At 45.6% G+C, this 20,020-nt stretch overlaps 1 protein-coding gene across 1 annotated transcript in view; it reads left to right on the top strand.

The window, feature by feature from the left end:
• Positions 1 to 20,020, top strand: part of LOC140395462 (glutamate receptor ionotropic, NMDA 2C-like) — a 149,186-nt gene that overhangs the window by 32,514 nt on the left and 96,652 nt on the right. The window contains exon 3 of the mRNA XM_072483240.1: positions 5,189 to 5,781. Within this exon, the coding sequence (XP_072339341.1) occupies positions 5,189 to 5,781 (593 nt within the window). The remainder of the gene's footprint in view (positions 1 to 5,188; positions 5,782 to 20,020) is intronic.

Below are 20,020 nucleotides of genomic sequence, written 5' to 3'. Positions count from 1 at the left end.
GGAGAGGCTGGTGGGGGAGATGGTGAGGGTAGACAGGAGGTATGCAGAGGTGCCCGAGGACGGATTGTTGAGGAAGAGGTGCAGCCTCCAGGCCAATTCGACCTGGTGACCACCAGGAAGGCGGAGGTGCAGTGGAGGAAGGCCCATGGGGCGATTTAAGAGTATGGGGAAAAGGCAAGCTGGATGCTGGCTCATCAGCTTCGGAAGCGGGACGCAGCTAGGGAGATCGGGGGAGTTAAGGACAGGGGAGGGAGTGTGGTGCGGAGTGGGGTTGGCATCAATGGGGTCTTCAGGAACTTCTATGAGGAATTGTACCGGTCCGAGCCCCCACTGGAGGAGGGAGGGATGGGCCGCTTCCTGGACCAATTGAGGTTTCCGAAGGTGGAGGAGGGACTGGTGGCGGGATTGGGGGCCCCGATTGGGCTGGAGGAGCTGACCAAAGGGATAGGAAGCATGCAGGCGGGGAAGGCACCGGGGCCGGACGGTTTCCCGGTCGAATTCTATTAAAAAAAATATGGACCTGTTGCTAGTTAGGACCTTCAACGAGGCAAGGGAGAGGGGGGCTTTGCCCCCGACGATGTCCCGGGCACTGATTTCCTTGATCCTGAAGCGGGACAAAGATCCCCTGCAGTGTGGGTCTTACAGGCCGATTTCGTTGCTGGAAGTAGATGCCAAGGTGCTGGCGAAGGTCTTCGCCACGAGGATTGAGGATTGTGTGCCGCAGATCATCCATGAAGACAAGACGGGGTTCGTGAAGGGGAGGCAGTTGAACGCGAATGTGCGGAGGCTTTTGAACGTTATCATGATGCCGGCAAGGGAGGGGGAGGCAGCGATAGTGGTGGCGATGGACGCTGAGAAAGCCTTCGATAGGGTAGAGTGGGGGTACCTGTGGGAGGTGCTGAAGAGATTTGGGTTTGGGGAGGGGTTTGTCAGGTGGGTTAGGCTGTTGTATGAGGTCCCGATGGCAAGTGTGGCCACGAACAGGAGGAGGTCCGAGTACTTTTGGTTGCACTGTGGGATGAGGCAGGGGTGTCCCCTGTCCCCCCTGCTCTATGCACTGGTGATTGAACCCCTGGCTATGGCACTGAGGGAGTCGAGGAACTGGAGGGGGTTGGTGCAGGGTGGGGAGGAGCATAGGGGTGTCGCTTTATGCGGACGACCTGCTGCTGTATGTGGCAGATCCGGTGGGGGGAATGCCGGAGGTAATGAGGATACTTAGGGAATTCGGGGATTTCCCGGGGTACAAGCTCAACATGGGGAAGAGCGAACCGTTCGTGGTTCACCCAGGGGACCAGGAGAGGGAGATTGGTGAGCTCCCACTAAAAAGGGTGGAGAGGAGCTTAATGTATCTGGGGGTACAGGTGGCCAGGATCTGGGGGGCCCGGCATAGGCTTAATTTCACAAGGCTGGTGGAGAAAATGGAGGAAGAGTTCAAGAGGTGGTGCGCAAGTGGGTGATGGAGGGGGAGGGGGCTGCATGGAAGAGACTGGAGATGGCATCTTGTGTGGGTACGAGTCTGGGGGCGCTGGCAAAGACGCCGCTGCTGTTCCCTCTAAGGAGGTATACCACGAGCCCGGTGGTGGCGGCTGCCCTCAAAATCTGGGGGCAGTGGAGGCGGCACAGGGGGGAAGTTGGGGCTTCGGTGTGGACCCCAATACGGGGGAACCACCGGTTTGTCCCAGGGAGAACAGATGGAGAGTTTCTGGAGTGGCACAGGGCAGGGATACGAAGGTTGGGGGACCTGTTTGTGGACGGGAAGTTCGCGAGCCTGGGTGAGCTGGAGAGGTATGGGCTCCCCCCCGGGGAACACCTTCAGGTACTTACAGGTAAGGGCATTTGCCAGGTGGCAGGTGGTGGAATTCCCGCGGCTGCTGCCACGCACAGTGCAGGACAGGGTGCTCTCGGGGGGGTGGGTGGGGGTGGGGAAGATCTCGGAAACTTGCCAGGTGATGCAGCAGGAGGAGGAGGCCTTGGTGGTGGAGTTGAAAGGTAAGTGGGAGGAGGAGTTGGGAGAGGAGATTGAGGAAGGGACGTGGGCAGATGCCCTAGGGAGGGTGAACTCTTCCTCATCATGCACGAGGCTCAGCCTCATACAGTTTAAGGTGCTGCACAGGGCACACATGACCGGGACAAGGATGAGTCGTTTTTTTGGGAGTGAGGACAGGTGTGTTAGGTGCTCAGGGAGCCCAGCAAACCATACCCATATGTTCTGGGCGTGCCCGGTGCTGGAGGAATTTTGGAAAGGCGTAGCGAGGACGATATCGAGGGTGGTAGGATCCGGGGTCAAACCGGGCTGGGGGCTCGCAATATTTGGGGTCGCAGAGGAGCCGGGAGTGTAGGAGGCGAAAGAGGCTGGTATTCTGGCCTTTGCGTCCCTGGTAGCCCGGCGAAGGATTCTTCTTCAGTGGAAAGATGCGAGGCCCCCAAGCGTGGAATCCTGGATCAACGATATGGCGGGGTTTATTAAGTTGGAGAGGGTGAAATTCTCCTTGAGAGGGTCGGGACAAGAGTTCTTTAGGCGGTGGCAACCGTTCTTAGACTTCCTGGCAGAACAGTAGACATTGGTCAATGGCAGCAGCAACTCGAGGGCGGGGGGGGGGTTACTTTATTTTTGTTTTTGTTATGTACACTGCGGGGTCTGAGGGGGTGTATATACCTGTTGTGTCAATGTTTATTTATTATTTATGTACAGGGGGGAGGGGGGTATGGAGGGTTGCTTTTCTAGACTGTGTTTTGTACTTAACCCTGTTGGGTTCCTTTTTCATTTTGTTATTGATATTTTCTGAAAACCTTAAACAAAATTATTTGTTAAAAAAACACCAATCTTTCCGACATTCTCTGTGGCGCCATCAACGTCATTGACAGAGAGGGTTCTTTGACTCGCAGAGTCAGAGGACGGGAATACCTCTGGTATCTATGGAAGGATTGTGTCCGAAGACTCTGTACCGGTGGAGAGGGTCAAGGCCAAATAAATTTCACAGGAGAGGTACCAGAGAATTGGAGGACAGCTTATTTGGTACCATTGTTCAGAAGGAAAGTAGGGATAAACCAGGTAATTATAGGTCAGTGAGTCAAACATCAGTGGTAGGGAAATTATTGGAAAAAATTATGAGGGACAGAATTAATCTCCACTTGGAGAGGCAAGGGTTGAGCAAGGATAGTCAGCATGGCTTTGTAGGGGGGGGGTGATGTCTAACACATTTGATTTTATTTTTCAAGGAGGTGATTAGGTGTGTAGATGAGGGCAGTGTCGTTGATGTAGTCTCCATAGACTTCAGTGAGGCTTTTGACAAGGTCCCACATGGGAGACTGATCAACAAGGTAAGAACCCATGGGATCCAAGGCAATTTGGCAAATTGGACCCACAATTGGCTTAGTGGCAGGAGGCAGAGGGTGATGGTTGAAGGTTGTTTTTGTGACTGGAAGCCTGTGTCCAGTGGTGTACCACAGGGATCGGTGCTGGGTCCCTTGCTGTTTGTAGTCTACATTAATGATCTAGATGTGAAAATAAGAGATATGATTAGTAAGTTCACAGATGACACGAAAATTGGTGGCATGGTAAATAGTGAGGAGGAAAGTCTTACATTACAGGATGTTATAGACGGGCTGGTCAGATCAGCAGCAAATGGAATTTAACTCTGAAAAATGAGAGATGATGCATTTTGGAGGACTAACAAGGCAAGTCTAACACCGCAATTAACAATAGGATGCTGGGAAGTACAGAGGACCAGAAGGACCTTGGGGTATATGGTCAAAGATCCCTGAAGACAGCAGAACAGGTAGATAAGGTGGTTAAGAAGGCATATGGGATATTTGTCTTTATTAGCTGAGGCATATAATAAAAGAGTAGGGAGCTCATGATAAAGCTGGAAGAAACACTCGTCAGGCCACAGCTAGAGTACTGTGTGCAGTTCTGGTTGCCACACAGTAGGCAAGATGTGATTGCACGAGAGAGGGTGCAGAGGAGATTCACTAGGATGTTGCCAGGGCTGGAGCGTTTCAGCTATGAAGAGAGGCTGGTTAAGGATTGTTTTCCTTGGAGCAGAGAAGGCTGAACGAGGTGTCCAGAATTATGAGGGACATAGGGCAGATAGGAAGGAACCTGTCCCCTTAGTAATGGGGCAATAACCAGGGGGCATAGATTTAAGGTAACAGGCAGAAGATTTAGAGGGAATTTGAGCAAAAACATTTCCACCCAGTGGGTGGTGGGAATCTGGAACTCACTGCCTGAAAGGATGGGAGAGGTGGGAGTCCTTACAACATTTCAGAAGCATTTGAAACACCATAGCATACAAGGCTATGGCCAAAGTGCTGAAAAATGGTATTAGAATAGATAGGTGTTTGATGGCTGGTACAGGTAGGATGGGCCGAAGGGCCTCTTTCTGTGCTGTAAAACTCATACATAACTCTATGGCTATTTTGTGGTAGTGGGGGATTTGAATCTGGCTTGAAGATGCAATAAGACTTCATTGACAGAGCTTGCATGCCCTGTGTAATATCTCATAAATCACAAGTAAAGGAATCATCAACCTACAGAGTCTAGGAGTGAGGACTTACTGTAGGTCTGAAGCCTGACCCAGACAGCAACCTTTGGGCCTGATGTAAGTGAAAGCCCTATGTGAGATCATGTGGAATTTGATATGATATTCTATGTTGATCTATCAGACCCTCTGTAGAACTGTTGTCAGGTTTTCTACCTACCTGCTGATCTTTGATTTCTGTATTCCCCATGTCAAATACAGTGCAGACCCTGATGTCAGACTCGGTATAGTCCTGAAGACAGACACTGTGTCGGCTTGATATTAAAACCTGCGTAAACCTCAGATCAGGGTCTGCGTTGACCTGACGTCAGACTGCGTCCAGTCAGTATCTGTATACCCTGCAGTATATTCAGTTACAGTCTTATTCTTCTGCTACTACTCCAAGTGTTGATTTTAATTGCAAGGTCCATTTCAGTTTACTTGTTCCTTCAATCCCAGGCAGTAAACCTGTCCATGAATTCCAATGACATGTTAACAAGAATACCCTTGGACTTCAGCCCAAATCTGCGCAGGTTTCAAATGGCAGAGGGAGAAGGAACACAAGCCGCAGCAAACCTTGTTCATTAAATAGTATCTCGCAAAAGAGGTTATGGTTCGGGCCCTGCCATTTTATTGAAACTGTGTTTAAACTGTTCTTTCCTTTCCAGGAGCAACATTCTACATTTCTACAGCTGGGTGCTTCCATGGAACAACAGATCAAGGTCATTTTCAAAGTAATGGAAGAGTACGATTGGGGGAGCTTTGCTATCATTACCAGCTTCTTCCCTGGATACCAGGAGTTCATAAACCACATTCAGCTTTTTATTGAGACCAGCTATTTTGGCTGGGAGGTGGAACAGACTCTGACACTTGAAATGATACGAAATGAGGACAATTCCAAAACAAAGAGACTTCTGCAGCAGATTGATGCACAGGTTCTCATTCTGTATTGCTCAAGGGAGGAGGCAGAATATCTGTTTGAACTGGCTGAGGAAGTTAATCTGCTGGGCCCAGGCTATATCTGGATACTGCCCAGCATCACAGTGGGCAACATAGAACGGGTGGCAAAACAATTTCCTGTCGGTCTAATCAGCATCATGACAGAGCGATGGAAGATGAGCTTGCAGCAGAGGGTGAGGGATGGAGTGGCAATCATTGCGAAAGGTGCAGAAAGCTTTTACAAGGCATACGGATATATACCTGGACCAAGTGCTGACTGCAAACATGCAACTCGAGGGGGCAGAAGAAACATATTGTACAGGTATATGGACACATTAAAATCTATCATTCAATTACAGATAGTGATCTATTACAGACAGTGACACTTTACAAGTAATGGTTATAAATATATTCAATTATAGACAGCGAGTGTTTACAGGTAATGATCCATTTTAGTCACTGACAGGTGATGAACCATGTTAGAGTGAAATTTTACAGGCAATCATCCTTTATGGACAATGTCCCTTTCTGAGTAAACATCCATTAATGGCAGTGACGTGCTACAGATAATGATTCATCACATGAAGTAATACATGTAACAAACGATTATAGGCTGTGGAATAGGAATCGGTTTGCATAGAATCCCTACAGTCCAGAAGGAGGCCATTCGGCCCATCGAGTCTGCACCAACCCACCCTATTCCCGTAACCCCACCTAACCTGCACATCTTTGGACATTAAGAGGAAATCTAACATGGCCAATCCATTTAATCTGCATATCTTAGGACTGTGGGAGGAAACCCACACAGACAGTCACCCAAGGCTGGTATCAAACCTGGGTCCCTGGTGCTGTGAGGCAGCAGTGCTAACCACTATGCCACTGTGCTGCCTGACCTCTAATAGTGTGGCCTCGAGCTCTGGAGCCCTCCCTGCACTTTTGGGGGCTCACTGGTCACTCTTGTGCTGCCTACTGCGCAGAATCACAAAACTGATACAATACAGAGGGTTATATCTACTCTTCTCTCCGACAGAGTAATTTCACTTTGTGTCATTCCCCTGTTTTCTTCCCATAGCCCTGTACATCCTTCCTGTTCAGCTAATCCAATCGCCTCTTAAGTGCCCTGATTGAACTTACCACACCACATTCTCAGGCAGTGCATTCCAGGGAATGCTGCCCTGTGAATGGTACAATGAGAATCAGGAGAGGCTGATGGAGCATGAACTGATGTCACGTGAAGATGCATTCAGTTATGTAAACCACTTATGTGGGGTTATTAGACATGTGGCATCATTGCCAGGTTCTAAGGTGCAGACTCTGGAAGCCACGTTTTTGTGAGGCCTCGGAGAGACTAACATGGGTGTGTTGAGTCAAAGGATACGTAACTTTATTTACACAGCACCAGTAGTTTGTTACTGGGTCTTCTCTCTAGCTGGTACCTTATTGGCCACCTCTATTTATACATAGGAAAGGTTAATGATCTCCCCACCCCCCTAACTTATCGGGGGAACTTTTATTCCCCGAGATCCACGGGGTAGCTAATTTTCCCTACTCCGAAGGACCCAGACCGGTTACAACACACCTGCTCCTTCTGCCCTCTGAGCATGGTCCCTGTGGGACAATTATGCCACCCCTGCCCACCTGCAGCATTAATGTCTCCAGCTCTGCATCCGTCAGTCTGAATCCTTCCTCATTTTCAGCATATTTCCACTGAAATATTTTTCCCCACCTTGTCTTTAAGAGGCAACCTGCCTTTAAGAGAAAGCAGGGTGCCCACACCATTTGATCCAAAAACCACTGTGCTAATTATAAACCACGTCGGCAGCAATGTGAAGAGGAGGTCAGCATTGGGGGAACAGATTCCTGCACATAACCCGTTCAGATGAGCTGGCTAGATAAATTTTGTGCGCAATCCACCTTGATCTGGAAAGGCATGGATAGGTCACAAATTGTAGTCCCCCCTCACCTCCACCCCATCCCACGCCTATACCCAAAAATCAGGATGATTGAATATTGCGCAATGAATCTTTGAAAATTATAAATTATTATTAACAGTAATCCATTCCAGAGGCAATGAATCAGTCTGGACAATGACATTTTACAGATAATAATCCATTATATACAGTGACCTCTTTACAGGTAAAAATCTATTATAGGTAATAAACTTATTGGGTAAGGTTCTTTTATTGACATTGGCCTTTAAACTTAAATATCCATTATAATCAGTGGCTTTTTGTAGATGAACATCCATAATATTTAAATTTAATAATGGAAAGTGCGCAAGAAATAGGAGTAAGCACATGCCCCAGCCGCCTGCTACACCATTCTATAAAATCATGGCTGATCTTCTGCATTAACTCCACTTCCCGATCTATCTTCCCTCTCCAAAATATATCACTTCTGGATTTCAACATACTCATCAACTGAGCACAGTTTTCAGGAGTAGAGATTTCAAAAGATTCACAGCCCTCAAAGTGAAAACATTTATCTTCATCTCAGTTTAAAATGCTACTTCTTATCTAAAGCCTCTGTTTCGTGGTTTTAACCTCTCCAGCCAGTAGAAAGCTTCTCCGCATCTATTCTTTTTTTCTAATCATTCAAGATTTGTGGGCATCGCTGGCTAGGCCAGGGGTCATTGTCCATCCCTAATTGGCCATGAGAAGGTGGTGTTGAGCCATTGTCTTGAACTGCTGCAGTCCATGTGGTGTAGGTACACCCACAGTGCTGTTAGGAAAGGGGTTTCCAGGATTCTGACCCAGGGGCAGCGAAGGAACAGCTGATATATTTCCAAGTCCGGCTGGTGAGTGGCTGGAATGGGACATCCAAGTGATGGTGTTCCCATGTGTCTGCTGCCCTTGTCCTTCTAGATGCTATTGGTCGTGGGTCTGGAAGGTGCTGCCTAAGGAGGCTTGGTTAGTTCTTGCAGTGCATCTTGCAGATGGTCCACACTGCTGCTACAGTGCGTTGAAGGTGGAGGGAATGAATGTTTATGGAACAAATTCTAATCAAGCAAGCCACTTTATCATGGATGGTGTCAAACTTGATTGTTGTTGGAGCTGCACTCATCCAAGAAAACGGAGAGTATTCCATCACACTCTGACTTGTGCCTTGTAGTTGCTGGACATGCTCTGGGAGTCAGGAAGCCGCAGGTTTCCTAGTCTCTGACATGCTCTTGTAGCCACGCTAATTATATGGCTAGTCCAGTTGAGTTTCTGGTGAATAGTAACCGCCTCCTCCTAGAATATTGATAGTGAGGAATTCAGTGATGATAATGTCATTGAATGTCATGGGGGCGATAGATTCTCTCTTGTTGTTAGATTCTCTCTTGTTGGAGATGATCATTTCCTGGCACTTGTGTGCTGCGAATGTTACTTGCCACTTGTCAGCCCAAACCTGAATATTGTCCAGATCATGTTTTATTTGGACATGGGCTGCTTTCAGCACCAAGAACGACGCCGCTATCTAACGGCACTATTTTTTTCGGCCCCCACCGAGGCCGCACTTAGCCGCATATCCTGCACTGAGGAACTCCGATGAGCAGAGCTCCTCAATGCAGGAAGAGATTGAGGCGCCATCTAAAAATGGCATCCTGATCTCTCGACACCCCAATGCGTTTCCCCCCTCCCCCCCTCCCCCCCCCCCCAACTCACCTGTCGGTGTCATCCTGAAATCTTTTATTGTCATTATCAGTGTACTACTTTCTCATGTTTATAACGCTGCTCCCTACATCCAAATCTAGACCATTTATAAGAACTACAAAGGCTAATGATTGGCTAAAAATCTAACGATGACCATGAAACCATTGTCAATTGTCATAAAACCCCATCTGGTCCACTCATCTCCTTCAGGGAAGGAAATCTGCCATCCTTCCCTGGTCTGACCTACATGTGACTCCAGATCCACAGTAACTTTTAATGCCCTTGGGGATGGGCAATAAATGCCGGCCCAGCCAGCGGCATCCACATCCCATGAACAAATAAAAACTAAACTTTACAGATGTATCATAATTATGGACCATGGGCCTTTACAGATACTAATCCATTATAGAGGGTGACTTATTATGGGAAATAACCCACCATAAACTGAAAATGTTTATGAGTAATTATCGATTATGGTCAGTAATCTTTCAGAAGTAATGACTCATTATAGACAATGACGCATTATAGTTATTATTGCAACATATACAATAAATCCTTACAGGTAATGATCCATTGTAAACTTTGACTATTTACACTTAATGATCCATTATACACAACTTTCTAGTTCACAAATGTCTAAGTCTGACTATAATATTTGGATATTTTAAATATAATTTATAATCAGGACAATTTACAGGGACTCATTCATTAGACAATGATTCTTTGCAGGTAATGATCCTTTTTTGACATTGACCCTTGAAATATAAGGAAAATTGGGTATCCTCGGAAAACGGTGTGAGGACATGATAACGAATGAACAAACACTCGTTGCTCCTGATGTAGGCAACACAGCAATTCTGGGCTACCTGCTAATTAACATGGTTGCAGCATGGAGACCGTGTGAACCATGCTGTTGAGCAGCTGCGCAACTCAGCAGGCTAGCACCAGATAAAGCGAGCCCACACTATTTAAAGCCAGCTTACGTCTCTTAAAGGGGAGGTGCATTGTGGCTCTAGAAGGTCACGGAAATCATTCTCTAGCTGATTCCCATCTGGAAAGTACTCAAGATTGGCACAAGACAGACGGCAGATTCCAATATTTTTCAATGTTGCATTGGAAGCCTTGGTCAAGCAGATGCAGAGGAGTTTTCTCTATCCATAAGGAGCCAGGTAGACCTCCATACACATGATTAGAAGACAGTGGGATCAGATTACTGTGGAGGTCAATGCCAGGACTCAAACCCCAAGGACATGGATATAATGTTACAAAAGGTTCAATGACCTCAGGCAAATTCTTCTGCACATATTATATGTTATGCCTTTACTGTTCGATTATTGTTCATAACCGCATTGCATACTGGTAATGATAGACAGTCATCTTTTTCAGTTATTGATCCTTATAGTGATCATTCACAATTAATAATCCATTAGCGACAGTGACCATTATCTTTTACAGATAAAGCAAGGTGTCACAGACTGTAAACTTTTATTGACAATGATCTATTATAGATCGTGGCCATTTTCAGATTATAATCCTTGAGAGGCTGTGACCATTTAGAAATAATGATTAAATATAGATAGTGACGTCTATAAATATAGATAGTGACATTTTACAGTTCATGCATCATTACAGACAATGAACATTTCAAGTTAATGCAACATGACCCGTCAAATGTGAGGACTAATGATGGACTGTGACCCTGTGCTGGTGAGGATACATAATAAGTGCTGACCCTTTCCAGGTAAATGTATTTAAAGGTAACATTCTTCACGGACAATGAAGCTCTTTAGGTAAAGATCGAATACAGAGAGTGATAATGATTCAGCGAATGATCCATTATAGAGAGTGAAGTTTGACAGGTAATGGTCCATTATGGACATTGACCCTGTAGAGTTACTGAACCATCGCACAGAGTGACATTTTTAAAGACAATGATCTATTAAAGCCAATGACCCATTATAGAGAGTTAAGGTTTGCAGGTAATTATCCATTATAGACGGAGACCCTTTACAGTTAATGATCTATTATGGATAGTGACCTTTTCAAGGTAATGATCTATTAGAGACAGTAACTCATTGCAAATAACAATCCATTATAGATGGTAATGTTTTGCATGGAAGGAGCCATAATAAACTTTGATCATTTACCGGTAAATAATCATTATGATCATAAACATTTTGCAGTGAATGGTTCATTTTAGACAGTGATCTATATATGTAATGATTCATTATGAATAGAATCTTTTTAGAGGTAATGATCCAGGTAGTGATTTTTTTTACAGGTAATGATCAAATTGAATGGTTATACTATACAGAAAGTGCTCTATTATAGATAGTGGAACTTTGCATATAAAGATCTATTGAAGAAAGTGATACTTCACTTTACAGACAGTATAGAGAATGATCTGTTACACACGGGAGACCCTTTCAACAACATCTTGCATTTATACAGCACCTTATTTTTAAAAAATATGTTTATTAAGGCATTTGTATATACATTAAACACAATAAACAGAAGAGAAAAAACAAACAGAAAACCTCGTAACAAATAAATAACTACCCGTACGCCCCCACCTCCCTGCCGTTCCCCTCCACCCATACTGCCTTCCCGATTTTAACCGTTCGCTGGCTCCGAGTCCCTCCACTCCAGCAAAATCCGTCTCCGGGCTGCCAGGGAGGCAAAGGACAAAACATTTATATAGTACCTTTTAACATTTAAAACAATTGCTTCAGGAGGACATTCAGGAGGACATTATCAAAAAAAAAACTTGACCATGTTAAGATCCCCTGGAGACCAATAACCTAAAAGAACCAAAGATACCGAGTGATCCCAAACAGAATTACAAGGGGGCACAAGCTCAAGATGAGGGGGATAGGTTCAGTGGAGATGTGCAGGAGAAGTATTTTTACACTAAGGGTGGTGGTGGCCTGGAATGCACTGCCAAGTGAGGTGGTTGAGGCACCATCAGTGGACAAGATTTCACTTTATAGGGCAGCACGGTGGCACAGTGGTTAGCACTGCTGCCTACGGCGCTGAGGACCCGGGTTCGAATCCCGGCTCTGGGTCATTGTCCGTGTGGAGTTTGCACATTCTCCCCGTGTCTGCGTGGGTTTCACCCCCACAACCCAAAGATGTGCAGGGTAGATGGATTGGCCATGCTAAATTGCCCCTCAATTGGAAAAAATAATTAGGTACTCCAAATTTTTTTTTTTTTAATTCAATTTATATAAATGTAACTTTAATGTTTAAGCTAAAATCAACATCAGAAATTCTGCATTAACAGGCAAATTGTATTCAATAGAAACCATACATTACACTCTACATGACTGATGCAACAAATATTTCTTCATAGTCCCTTTAGCATACATGCCATTTAATCTCAGCTGCAGGATCCCAGGTAGAGGTTTGTTCCTTTATTCCCACAGGAGTTCCAACAGTAGCTTCATTACAAAGAACAAAACAGCGCAGGAACAGGCCCTTCGGCCTTCCAAGCCTGCGCCGATCACGTGGCCTATCTAGACCAACTGCCTTTATCCTTTTATACCCCGTCTGTTCATGTGTCTATCCAGATAAGTCTTAAAGGTCGCTAACATATCTGCCTCAACCACCTCACTCGGCAGTGCATTCCAGGCCACCACCACCCTCTGTGTAAAAACCTTCCCCCGCACATCTCCACTGAACCTGTCCCCCCTCACCTTGAACTTGTGCCCCCTTGTAATTTTCAATTCCGCCCTGGGAAAGAGCCTCCAACTGTTCCATGGGTATAATGTCTACCAAAAGGCACACTTTTCCAGATCCTTCTCAGCTTTACTCACAGAACCAGCTTTTTCTGATCTTCTTTTCAAGTTGTTGAACAACTTTCTACCACAGCTGCCTTACACACGAAGCTTCCTCACAGTTATTGTACTATTCTCCTCCCTGCAAAAAACGGAACTCCAAAAGCCTCTGACCTTTTGCTAAAATTTGACCCCACAGCTTTTGGGGATTTTTTTTCCCCCCAATCAGCTTCTGTTTCCATAGCAATCTAAGCCACATGCTGATTTTGCAGAAGTCTGATGTTGTAGCTAGGAATTACAATTTACAACCACCCTCCCAGAAACCTGGTTCCCATTTCAATTAGGCACTGCTCCAAAAAAAGCACAGGCTTTGTAACCACAGTCAGCACAGGCAACAGCTTTACCAACCACAATTTCATCGCAATAAAGTCATTGTAGGTGATTCTCAGGCAACAATTAAATAAGAATGATAATAAGAATAAGCAGATGCGAGGTGCTCCAGCAGGTGGGGCAGGAAAGGAAAGCAAGAATGATATATTGGTGAGTACTCAACAAGCCATAGCTAGGGTACTGCATGCAGCTCTGGTCACCACGTGACAGGAACAAATGATTGCACTAGAGAGAGTATAAGGGTGATTTACAAGGCCAGGAACACAGAATTCTATCAGCGAAAATGGGATAGGCTGAGTATTTTTTCTTTGGAATAATTCAGACTGAGTGGAGATTAAATTGAGCTATATAAAATTGAGAGGCTTTGAGTTCACCCCCCCCCCCCCGCCCAAACCTCACGCCCCTTTCCACCACCACCCTTTCCCCACAGAACGCAACGGCAGAAGCCATAAAAATACATAAAGTGACTACTGCTTTTTACCTTGTAAAAACACGTCTGCGTGAATAATTGTTGAATTGAAATCCAGGCGTACCTCTGTCAGACTGAGAGTAAAGATGGTCAATATTGCAACGTGAGAAAACATGGAAGTTGCAGATGAGCAACGAGATGGACAAATCAGCCGATGACATCACTGCAGCACCGACCAGTGCAGGACAGAATGATTCAGTCCAGTGCAGGAGCAAACACGCCAGTCAACAAGATGCCATTCAGTATATTGCACAGAGTCTCATTCAGTTTCAAGAATAAAAGTTAACTCCCCTACTTTACTCAAAACCAAAGAATCTATTGCCGTAAATTCACCTGAGTGGAGTGCCAGTGAGTCCAAGTCCAATATCAGTGGCATTGTCTGGCAGGAATCTGCTCTTTCTCCATGAGATTTTCTGAAGGCCAGTCTTTGAGCGACGGTGGATGGAATCATAGAATAGAATCCCTACAGTGCAGCAGGAAGCCATTCGGCCCATTGTGTCTGCACCATCCCTGCGAAAGAGCACTCTACCTAGGTCCACTCCCCCACCTACATTGCCCTATCCCCTGTGGTGGTATGCATTAGGGGTATTACGGTATCCTGTGATGCCGAGAGGCTATTGGTGGATAGACGCCGGGTCCCGATTGGATCAGCCGTCTACTGGCTCCACCCAGTAAGGCGGAGTATAAGAGCCCGGGTTCTCCCAGCAGCCGCATTCTGTAACTGTGTTGCTGGGGAACAAGTCTGCGTAATAAAGCCATCGATTGACTCCTTCTCATCTCGTCTCGTGGGTGATTGATTGTGCTACAATTTATTACGCAGACTTGTAAAGACACACTTTCAACCGTCAATATTGCTGATTTGTCAAATGTTCCTGACTCATCATACTTCGCAAATAATTTTGAATTATTTCTGATACGGAAAAAGAACACTCACCAGAGGTATTGAAATGAAAATCGCTTATTGTCACGAGTAGGCTTCAAATGAAGTTACTGTGAAAAGCCCTTAGTCGCCACATTCCGGTATTTGTGACAGGTATTGTTCAAAATATATTCAGAATGGCCTCCAGATTTGGAAAGGTTGCCTGCAAACCATTATGTACAAATCAGCTGGGGATCACGAAGCATAGAGCTCATCATTAATTGTTTCACTTCACCTTTGTGGTAGCGTGGCCCCTTTAAGGGGTGATCCCTTGCAGTCTGCGTGACTGGCTCGGGGCTTATCGTGTGTGAGTGCGTGAACCCCGACCAATGGGGAAAATGTGTGGGGCCCAGAGAGCAGGGACTCGGGCAGTGTGGACCTGAGAGTCGTAGAGTGAAGACCTTTTTGAGAAACTTCTGAGCCTGTATAAAGTTAACCTTTTTCTTGTTCTCAATGAATCCCTTTTGGTTACACAAGAAGCTCCCCGGTATTGCCTTGTGCCATCATGTTGGCGAAGCATAAATTGGATAATGATCGCAAATCATCGCTAGTCTCAATTCATGGGGGAAGGGGTTACATCACAAAAACAGTAAATGGAAAAAAAAACAGGCCTATGATTGGGAAAATCGATCTGTTCAATCATTAGTGCTGAAGATGGGAGCCAGTATATCAAGCAGCTGTGTTATTTCTTTATGGCCAACAAAATCACTGGGGAAGATAAAGAAAAGGTTATTTTATTAACGGTTTTCTTAACAGACCTACAACCACACAAGAAATTTCACGTCCTCGGAGGCTCCTGACACAAAATCGTTCAACCAATTGGTGACGCTTGTGAAGTAGCACTTCAACCCTCCATCATAACTCGGCTGTCAGGGAACCTGGAGAGTTGATCTCTGCTTTTGTTGCCAGTTTCCGCCAAATGGCCGAACATCGCGAATTTGGAATAGCGCTGTGCGACATGCGGTGTGACTGCTTAGTATGCGGCATTAAGAACATCAATGTGCAAAGGAAACTGCTAGCTGAGACAAAGATTTCCTTAGACAAGTCGTTTGGAATAGTCCAGGCAATTGAATGGACTGAGAAGGGCATGTCTTAGCATCAATTTGTGCAGAAGGGCGAGGTAAACCAACTGTGGAGTGGTATGGCTGAAAGACCCGCACCCAGGTTGACCGGCATAGAGGAAGTGCCACGGTCGCAGCAGCAGGATCATAGTCAGAGGTCAGGACGCAGAACGGGCCATCGACCCAGGAATTATGACAAACGCTACAGATGTGGGGTAGATCACCCCCAAGAAGCATGTCGCTGCAGAGAATTAATCTGTTTTAGGTACAACAGGAAGGTCCACATTCAGACGTGTTGCCGCCCCAAGCAGGGCGTGACAAGTTTTAAAAATCAAACGACTCCAGTGAATAAAATGAGAAGAATTCTTTTTTTTAAATAAATTTAGAGTACCCAATTATTTATTTTCCAATTAAGGGGCAATTTAGCGTGGCCAATCCACCTACCCTGCACATCTTTGGGTTGTGAGGGTGAAACCCATCCAGACACGGGGAGAATGTGCAAACTCCACAAAGACAGTGACCCAGGGCCGGGATCGAACCTGGGTCCTCAGTGCCGTAGGCAGCTGTGCTAACCATTGTGTCACCATGCCGCCCTTAAAGTGAGAAGAATTCTGATGAAAATCAGAAACATATATGGTGGAAGTGAGCAAAATGACCACAATAGAAATAGTTCTCATGATCAACGGGTGACCATTTAAGCATAGAGGTCGATACAGGGGCGTCAACCACGGTGGTAGGCAAACAAACTTTCAAATAACTTGGAGGAGTTCAGTCTTTCAGTACTGCCGAAGCAGTACACCTGCCAAGTTGGCGACATATACAGGGAAGGTGCCAGTGTTGTATCAGCCGAATTACCTTTTATCGTTGTAGGTGGACAACGGCCGAATCTCATGGAGTGAGATTAGCTGCACTAAATTAAGCAAAACTGGTTGGAGTTTAGCAAATTATAAGATGGTGTTTTTTGGACGCCTGATACAATTCTAAAGATGTTTTTTGGAATGAGCTTGGCCAAATTCGAGGGGTGAAGGCCAAGATTTACATCAACCCTGAATCCACATCAAAGTTCTTCGGGGGATGGCCTTATGCTTTGCACCAAAATGTTGAGGCCAAGTTAAAGCACTTGGAAGAATTGGGGATTATAAAGCCCAGTGCAATTTTGAGTGGACAGCAACCCATCATCCTTGTTTTAAAGCCAGACAGCTCAGTCAGAATCTGCAGGGACTATAAGCTTACGATTAATCAAGTGGCCAACATGACAAATATCCGATTCCTTGAATAGAAGATCTTTATGTGAAGTTGGCGGGGGGTTTAACCAACACAAAATGTGACTTAAGTCACACTAAGTTGCAAATGGAACTGGACGAGGATTCATGAACGTATAAGACCATTAATATACACAAAGGCTTTTTTCAATACACCGGGTTACCTTTTGGTATCTTGTGTAATATTTCAACACAAAATGGGAAATCTTCTCTAAGTCAACCCAAAGATTGGGGTGTACCTAGATGATGTTTTACTGACAGGAACGTCACACAAAGAGCACCTAACCTGCTTGGAAGAAGTTTTAAGATGATTCAGAGACACTGGCATCAAAGTGAAGCGGGAGAAATGTACATTCCAGGTAAACAAGGTCACATACTTAAGGTTAAAAGTGGATTTAAAAGGGCTGCGCCCCCTTGAGGACAAGGTGAGGATGACAAAAGAAGTCCCTGCGCCAAAGAATGTCGCAGAACTTAAATCATTTTTAGAGATGAGAAATTACTCTGGCCAGTTCATCCCCAATCTGGCAACTATGTTTGTGCCACTACACCTTTTAAAGAATTGGAAAGAACCACAAGAACAGGCTGTCAACCGTGTTTGACAGGCCCTACAGTTGCCCAACTTGTTGGTCCATTTCAATCCTAGCAAACAAATCATCATGACCTGCGATGCTTCGACTTATGTTATAGGGGCAGCCATGTCCCCTAGGATGAGGATGGCTCAGAGAAGTCCATCACCTTTGTGTCCCGAACTCACACCGACACAGAACGGAAGTCTGCACAAATTGAAAAAGAAGGCCTGGCTATAATTTACGATGTCAAGAAATTTCATCAGTATGTGTACGGTCACCATTTCACCATTACAACAGAACACAAGCCATTGCTGGGACTCCACCGCGAGGACAAGCCAATTCCTCCAATCGTTTCTGCCAGGGTACAGCGGTGGGCATTATTGACAGCCTCTAACTACATTTTCCAGTTTCAACCAGCGACACCGATCTCTAACGTTGATGCCCTCTGTATACTCCCGCTTCCCCAAAATTTGACACTGACACCAGTCCCACAAGAGATCGTCCTGGCATTAAACGTTCTAGACACCCTGCTGGGTGGCCCACATCAAGAACGAGGGTTAACGCAATCCAGCCCTTTCCAAGGTGGAACAAAGGGCCTGGACCGGATGGCACCATGACCAGTTGGATCAGCTTAGGCCCTACCTCGTCAAAAAAGATGAATTCAGTTGTGAGGGCGGAGTTTCACTCATTTTTTACAGCAAGGGAGCCACTGGTGCAAGATTCGCACAGTGCAAACCCTGGCCAAACAATGATAAAGATGTTGACCAGGAGCTACAAATGGTGGCCCGGTATTAATAAGGGTATTGAGTACCTAGTACACCAGTGTGATTTCTGTCAGGCACAGCAAACCTTGCCACCCATGCCCCACCTGCATCCATGGGAATTGTCTGGTTGTCCATGGACAGATGGAGTTTAATGTGGATAAGTGTGAGATTATTCATTTTTGCCAAAAAATAGAAAAGGCAAATTATTATCTAAATGAAAAGCAGATTCAAATTGCGTCTGAGCAGAGGACCTAGGTATCTTTGTTCATGAATCACAGAAAGTCAATATGCAGGGACAGCATGTAATTAAAAAGGCAAATGGAAATTTAACGTTTATTGCAAAAGGACTGAGGTATAAAAGTAGAGAAGTGTCGTTGCAATTGTACAGGGTTTGCATGAGACCACATCTGGAGTAGTGTGTCCAGTTCTGTCTCTATATTTGAGGAAAGATGTAGTAGCATTGGAGGCAGTACAGAGGAGGTTCACCAGATTGATTCCGGGGAAGTAAGGGTTGATGTATGAGGAGCGATTGAACAGTTTGGGCTTATACTCGCTGGAGTTTAGAAGGATGAGAAGGGATCTGATCGAGGTATATAAAATACTGACAGGAATTGATTAAAGTAAACGTAGATTAAATGTACCCCTGTGTGGGGAAATCTAGAACGAGAGGTCACAGATATAGGTTGAGAGGCGGTAGATTTAAAACTTAGATGAGGAGGAACTACTTCTTGCAGAGGGTGGCGAATTTGTGGAACTCGCTGCCTCATAGTGCCGTGGAGTCTGAATCATTAAATGGTTTCAAGAAGGAGGTAGATAAATGTCTGATGGAAAATGGGGAAACCAGGAAGAAATCAACCATGATCTGATTGAATGGCAGAGCAGGCGTGAAGGGCTGACTATGCTCCTAGTTCCTATGGACGAGATTATGTATTAACCTTGCAGGCCCTTTCCTGGGAAGAATGTTCCTGATACTAGTGGACGCCCACTCCCAAGTAGTTGGATGTTCAGGAGATGGGGCCAACAACCCCTGGTTACCATTGATACCATTGATACAGTGCATCGCATCTTCGCTATCCACAGCCTCCCGAGGTGTAAGTGTCCGACAATGGCACTGCGTTTACTGGAGAGGAGTTTCAGCACTTCAGCACCATATTTAGAACAATTCCTTACCACCCGGCCTTGAATGGATCAGCAGAGAGAGTAGTTCAATGTTCATGTCTGCAATAAGGAAACAACCTAATAGACTGTTCTGCCTTAAGTTGGCCAACTACCTTCTCTGATGTAATACTACCCCCCCCCAATACCACCACTGGGGTCACGCCAGCAGAGCTCCTAATAGATCATCCCCTCCGGACTCGCTTAGACCTTGTTTTCTCCAATTTGGCGGGGAAGATAAAGGCACAGCAGGCATACCAAAAGCAGCAACCTGATTTGGTATAAGGAAACAAGTAATTTAAAATTGGCGACCTGGTCTAAAATTGTTGATCTGGCCCACTGTGGTTACATAAGAACTAGGAGCAGGAGTAGGCCATCTGGCCCCTCGAGCCTGCTCCACCATTCAATGAGATCATGGCTGATCTTTTGTGGACTCAGCTCCACTTTCCGGCCCGAACACCATAACCCTTAATCCCTTTATTCTTCAAAAAGCCCGAACACTATAACCCTTAATCCCTTTATTCTTCAAAAATAAAGGCAGAATAGTGGCGACGTCTGGCC

This window comes from Scyliorhinus torazame, chromosome 18, assembly GCF_047496885.1.
Source record: "Scyliorhinus torazame isolate Kashiwa2021f chromosome 18, sScyTor2.1, whole genome shotgun sequence".
NCBI classification, from domain to species: Eukaryota; Metazoa; Chordata; class Chondrichthyes; order Carcharhiniformes; family Scyliorhinidae; genus Scyliorhinus; species Scyliorhinus torazame.
This window is presented reverse-complemented; position numbering and strand designations above follow the sequence as displayed.